This window comes from Arachis hypogaea, chromosome 10 (assembly GCF_003086295.3).
Source record: "Arachis hypogaea cultivar Tifrunner chromosome 10, arahy.Tifrunner.gnm2.J5K5, whole genome shotgun sequence".
In the NCBI taxonomy this organism is placed as follows: Eukaryota; Viridiplantae; Streptophyta; class Magnoliopsida; order Fabales; family Fabaceae; genus Arachis; species Arachis hypogaea.
In genome coordinates this window covers 27,377,905-27,384,514 of record NC_092045.1, presented here as the reverse complement: position 1 = coordinate 27,384,514, position 6,610 = coordinate 27,377,905, and the positions used below count along the sequence as shown (strand labels likewise).

The 6,610-nt window shown below is 27.4% G+C and overlaps 1 protein-coding gene across 2 annotated transcripts; it reads right to left on the bottom strand.

The window, feature by feature from the left end:
* Positions 1-380: 380 nt before the first annotated feature.
* Positions 381-3,159, bottom strand: LOC112715435 (LIM domain-containing protein WLIM2b). Of its 2 annotated transcripts, none has more exons than XM_025767202.2 (6): positions 2,926-3,159; positions 2,479-2,706; positions 1,925-2,024; positions 1,798-1,832; positions 1,586-1,675; positions 381-826 (listed from the first exon to the last, which is right to left on the bottom strand). In XM_025767202.2, the coding sequence occupies exons 2-6, from the start codon at positions 2,611-2,613 to the stop codon at positions 617-619; spliced, it is 570 nt and encodes a 189-aa protein (XP_025622987.1). In that variant the 5' UTR covers positions 2,614-2,706; positions 2,926-3,159; the 3' UTR covers positions 381-616. The 2 variants fall into 2 exon arrangements, with proteins under 2 accessions (XP_025622987.1, XP_025622988.1); XM_025767203.3 differs by having other exon boundaries at positions 2,479-2,687.
* Positions 3,160-6,610: the final 3,451 nt, after the last annotated feature.

The following is a 6,610-nucleotide window of genomic DNA, read 5'->3' as shown; positions in this document are numbered from 1 at the left end:
AGTAGTTTTTCCTAAAAAAAATCAATATTTTTTTAACACATTTGACAAATTTTTAATAATAAAAATAAAAATACTATAAAAATAAAAAATATCTTTCTTTAGAAGTTATAATTTATTTTTTTAAAACAAAAGCTACTTAATAAAATTTTTTTCACATAATAAACAATCAAAATACTTTTATATTATTATAACTAAACATAAGTGATAAATAAAAAAAATTTTACATAAAATATTTGAACATAAAATTATTTTTACTTTTCTAAAAGATCTTTTAAAATAATAATTCAAAAACAAAATTATTTTCTTATAAACTCACTTAAATAAGCCCTAACTAATATACTAATGGGATCTAAGAGTCAGAAACTATGGTAATAAAAATCTAGCAAAATCACACTCTCATTCGTCAATGTGCATTGGATAAATAAAACCACACAAGATTGGCACACCACACGTTTTAAAAAGAAATGTAAGAAACAACCAAGCCATCATAGAAGCAAAAGGAGAAAAGAAAAGAAAAAGCCACGCATACAAACACTTTCATGACAGATCAAAAAAGAAGAGAAAAGATTAAAAAAGGAAGGGAAAAATGAAACTGCAAGAGATGGCACCAAGATTCTTAAGAATCTGGAACAGAGGTCGCTGCCCGTTTGATCGATGCTGACTTAACAAGATGGTTATAGCTGCCTTTCTCCTTAAAAAGCTGGGAGAAATGGTGCTTGCAATACAAAATGCCCTCGAGGGCTGCGTAATTCGACGGCGTTATGGGACAGCCGCCGTGAGAACACTTGAAACATGATTTGTGATATGCCTGCCCTTCCACTGTTACCTGCACTCACTCAAACAAGTGCTGTTCTTAAACTACCATTTCAATTCACGTAAATATGTACAACTGCATAACTCATTCAGGAAATTCTTGGAAGAACACAAAATCTAACAACTCATATTTAGGCTATCTAACAAAAAGGTTTGATGGAACTTGTAAGCATGTGAATTTATCTTGAATGAAGTTAGTCGGGTCCAGTTTTAACGCGAGTGTGTCCAAATGTGTTATTAGATTGGAATCTCTCCGGTAAAAAGTAGATTCTCCAGTTTCTATTCATAAGCAAACATACCGTTTTCTTTCTGGTGTTGTGTCATCTTAGGCACAGAACTAAGCTTTAGACACAGGCATTTCTTCTCTACAATTATCATATTCTATGAAGATCACAACTCTATCAAAGTCTACTTTGTTTCAAGGATCGAAAATGAAGTTCAATTATATTATTCTGCAGAAAAGGCACGATAATGTATGATTTGTCTAGAACAGAAGAATGTCAATGCTTAGCAGAACCAACCAAAGGAAAAAAGTTCAAGCAACAAGAGTTTCTGTGTTGGCAATTTAGCCAAAAACTAATCCATACTTCTGGAAAAGGAAGAGAATATTGCTTTACACTAACCTTCATTATGCTCCAGTAAGCATTCTGGAAAGATATATCTAACTTAAGTGTTTTATAGTTACACTCATATACAACACTACTATATCCAATATGTCATTGACCCTACAACAAATATCAAATAATCTGTTTTGAGTGTTTCGGGTCCTAACCTTTTCCAACGGATAAGCAGTTTTGCCACATGTAGCGCACTTTTCTTGTGTCCCAGAAAACATGCTAGCAGCTTTACTAGGGGACCTTGTCTAGAACAATTAGAAGATGCCATTTCCAGTAGTTATTGAATAAAAATCAAATGTAATAGAACAGTTTATGAAAACTCCAATCACAAAGAAGTTTAAACAATACACAAATCTAACTGTTTTACCAGCTCGGGAGTTGCCTTGTCAGCTAACTTAGCAGCTGTTCAAAAGGAAATAATGGCCATTAAAGACGCATCCGACTCAAAAATCACACGAAGATAGCTCTATCCTTGAAGAATAAGACAAACATACATGACTGGAAATTCTTGGTGAACGAGCCCGTCTCCTTGAAGAGCTGCTCGTAATGAGGCTTACAGTATAGGACACCTTCCATTGATGAATAGTTGCTCAGCTGAAACGTAAAAATGATCATCAACAGTAGTAGTGATTCTGTAACTAAAAGTGTAAACTCAGATACACAAATGGTAGTTCAAAATTTATAATTACGGGCCGATCTATGTCGGAGCGAACAATTTCACACTCCATAAACTCCAACCTTCACTTTACACACACATTTCTTCCGTTCTGATCAAATCATCAAAGTCGCAATATTCTATTCCGGTTTAGAGAATAAAGTGCAGCATTTTAACCATTAACAAAGAATCAATAGTTTCAGATCAAAATATGGAAAACAGCGCTGAATAAAAGCAAGAATCTCTAGCAAAATTTTACAAGTTTAAAATTGAAGAGTCCAAATTTTGAGAGCACTGAACAATATTCTCATGCTATAAATTCAACATTGCAGGCTTAAAACATGCATACATATGTTTTTTATCTTTACTTTCCAAATATGAAAAAGAAGAAACCTTTAAAGTTCCCTTGCAATGAGAGCATCTAAAACAAGCTTTATGGTATGCAGTGCCATCAGCAGATAACTGATCAACAGGGTACACAGTTTTCTCACAAGCCTTGCACTTTTGCTGGGTGCCAATGAAAGACATCGTTATGACCCTTTTCTAGATCAAAATCCAACAATGGATCCGCTTCAGACACTAGTTCTCTTGTTAGATTTTGCCTGTCACAAACAAATTCAGCTAAGGGAAAAAAAAAACACCAATATAAAACAGATTCAGCACATGGTCAAAAAGGGTCAAAATTGAAAACTTCAAGTTAAAACCGAAAAGGGATCTTTTCTTTTTTTTTTTTTTTTTTGCTTATCAATCTGTTTGGTTCTGAAAGAAGCTTCAACTATGGGAATGCTGCAAAAGTTAGTATAGTCAAATGGGTATTTGAGAATAGGATAAAGATCGTACCTTGTGAAAGGGAAAGTGAGAAATGGTGGATCAGTGATGCTGTGTGTAAAAGGGTTTGTTACGATCTAAAGCTTTTTAAAGCTTAAGATTGAGACTATAAGCGATTCTGAGGGCTGAAGAAGAAACCCAAAAAGAAGAAGAAATAAGAATAGCCACTTCACACACAGCTCAGAGCTCCGAATGGGACTTTGAAAGAATATATGAATGAATGAATTTATATGATAATTGATAACTAATCATATCATGGTAACCATAATGTTATTTATTTGGATCTATTTTAATTTTTTATAAATACAATTATTTATTTATTATTAAAAAAGGTTTTGATATTGTAAACTCCATATAGTTAAAGAAATAAAAAAAACCAAACATGTCTTGTAAGAACGTGGAATGTGGATACGTTTTAATAAAGGATAAAATATATTTTTGTTTTTATAATTTGTTAAAAGTTTAAAAATACGAGTTAATAGTTAAATTCGTCCTGAAAGACTCATTTTTTAAATTAGTTTTCAAAAGATTTTTTTAATCATATTAGTCCTTAAAAGATAAAATATAAGTCAAATGGATTCTTTCATTAGTTAGATGATAACGGTATGATGATGTGTCATGTTAAGTGTCACGTGGCACAATAACATAGCAGGTTAATGTCACGTGTCACAAGATGATTGGTTGATATATTAGGTCTCACTTGACGTATAAAAAAATTATTTATAATCAAAATAGTCTCTGAAAGTTTAAACGTAAATTATTTTCATCTTTAAAATTTTAAAAATTGATCAAATTAGTTCTTATATAATTTTTTTATTTTTTCTTCACAATATTAAATTTGAAGTATTTTTTGATAGTACTAATTTTAATATTATTTTTTAGACCTTAATAAATAAAAATTTTTATATAAAATAATAAAAATAATTAAATTATTATAAAATTATTTTGTTATTTGTATTTTAAATTTTATATTTTTAAATTATAATTTTTTATAGTGACATTTTTTTATTTAAACAAGTTTATTAAATTATTGCTGATTATATATTTAAAAGTTTAATATTTTAAGTTTATAATTTTTGTTTAAAAATAACTACTATATTTATTTAGTGAGATATAAAAGATTAAAATAACTACTATATTTATTTAGTAAAATTTAAAATATTAAAATTTTAGTTTTTTAATATTTTAAAATAACTACTATATTTATTTAGTGAAATCTAAAATATTAAAACTATATTTTGAATTTCACTAAATAAATATAGTAGTTATTTTAAATGTTTTCATCTTTTATATCTCACTCTATAAATATAGTAGTTATTTTAAAAAATATTAAAATATTAAGATTCAACAAATGATTCCATAAATCGGTTTTTCAATTATCGAGTTCTACCATATATATTATATAATAATAAAAATTACAATTTTAAAAAATTTAAAAAATTTAAATTTTAAAATATATATTAAATTTTTAAATATATAATCAACAATAATTTGATAAATTCATTTAAATAAAAAAATTTGCTATAAAAAATTACAATTTGAACATATAAAAATTTAAAATATAAATGACAAAATAATTTTATAATAATTTAACTTATTTTTATTATTTTATGTAAAGAAAATTTTATTTATTAAGGTATAATATTAAAATTAGTCCTATAAAAAATACTTCAAATTTAATCCTATGAAAAAAAATAAAAAAAATTTATATAAGGACTAATTTGATTAATTTTTAAAATTTTAAAGATGAAAATGACTTACGTCTAAACTTTCAGGGACTATTTTGATTATAAATAATTTTTTTACACGTCAAGTGACACGTGACATGTTAGGTGTCACTGATCTAACACGTAACCAATCATATTGTGACACGTGGCATTATCCTGCCACATCATCATCCCACGTGGTACTTAACGTGACACATCATCAGCTGTTATTATCTAACTAACGGATGAAGCAATTTGACTTACATTTTATTTTTTAAGGACTAATATGACTAAAAAAATCTTTTGAGGACTAATTTGAAGAATAGGTAATCTTTCAGGAAAGAATTTAACTATTAGATCTTGAAAATATTTATAAATTTTATTTTGTTTTAATTTTATTGTAAAAAATTTTAAATTACATTAAATATACTCCTGAACCACGTTTGCAGCAGCGGCATTGCGGTTGCCGGTAGTGGATGAACGTTGTGCAGCACTGATTGGCGGCACGAGCAGCGACATGGATATGACAACACTTTCGACGGCTGGACGGTGTGACGTGTGGCTAAAGAGAGAAGAATAACTCTTTGTTTGGATGCAAGATGAAAAATGTGAGGAAAAGAAAATGGGAGAAAAGAAAATGAGAGGAAAGAAAATGAAAGAAAAAGTTGTCTTTTTTTATATTGTTTGGATGAAGAGAAAATGAATAGAAAGAAAGTAGGAATAAATTTTTCTTTTGTTTGGATGGAATGAAAAGTAAGAAAAGAGAAAATTATAACCAAGTAAAATTACATTAATACCCTTGTCTATATTATATATAAATTATAATATATTAATATATTTAAATTATTTTTTAATAAAAAAGTGATCCTAATTATATTTTAGAATTTTAATGTATTATCATTGTTAATAATAATGTTTTTTTAAATTTATCCTTTTTTATTTTCTATTAAATGTTATAAATTTTGCTTTCAATTTTAACAATGGACATATTAGTAATTTTACCTTTATTTTAGAACTAGTCCCGTGCCATTATTTTTCCTTTTCGATCCAATTTTTATACTCATCCAATCAATGAAAAATTTCATTTTTCATCTTTTTTTTTTTGTATTTTCTTTCTTTTTAATTTCTATTGATCCAAATATAATGTTAAAAGTTTGTGTGATTATTTTTTTATTGTAAATGAGATAGAAAATGAAATTAGAATGACTCTTTAATATTATTTTTATTTTTTTGTTGGATTTTTTTTATTAATTGACTATGTTTAATAGCATCTTAGTTGGTTACGTATATTTTTTAATTTTTTACCAATAGGAACAAAATGGTGAAATCCTAAAGGTAAAGCTAACAATATCTAAAAGTAATGGAATGTACAAAATACATAAATATCTAAAGGTATAAGTTAAAATTACATCTTTATTGCACATTCTACTAAAGAACACTTAAAAAGAAGAGTTTATTCATAATCAAACTTTACGACTTCCGAATTAAAAATTTTAATGTACAATTATAACATTTTGGTTTTTGTTTGAGTTGTGTATGCGAGTTTTATATTTTGTTCACGTAATATTTATGATAAAAAAAATTATAATTTTTAAATAAAATAAATAATAATGTAATATTAATATTATGTTATTATTTAATTTTATTTAACGAAGGACGGTCACTTAATATTGAGTCTGAACGATTGTAAAAGTTTGGCTTTATTGATGTTGTCATTTACATTAGTAATTTATTCAATCTTTATTTTAATTTAATACCACCATTTGAGATAATTATTTCAGTTTTTATCATGTTCAATTACCTTTTATGATATTTAAAAAATAATCTCGCTGACTCAGCAGTTTAAAATCGCGACACGCAGCACTTAATGCGCAACGTGTCATGACGCATGCATCATTCCCCTTTAGAGAAAATAGAAGATTTTGTTGAATTCTGACTTCCCGAGCTTGATTTCTTAAGATCCGTGACCCCCACAAAAATTCTGATTCGAT

Bases quoted from the DNA above. Each gene is read 5' to 3' on its own strand.
- LOC112715435 (XM_025767202.2), bottom strand. From the start codon at position 2,613: ATGTCTTTCATTGGCACCCAGCAAAAGTGCAAGGCTTGTGAGAAAACT. The intron at 2,025-2,478 runs GTTTCTTCTTTT...TTTACGTTTCAG, and splicing joins ATTGCAAGGGAACTTTAAAG to CTGAGCAACTATTCATCAAT. The intron at 1,676-1,797 runs GTAAAACAGTTA...TAATTGTTCTAG, and splicing joins ACAAGGCAACTCCCGAGCTG to ACAAGGTCCCCTAGTAAAGC.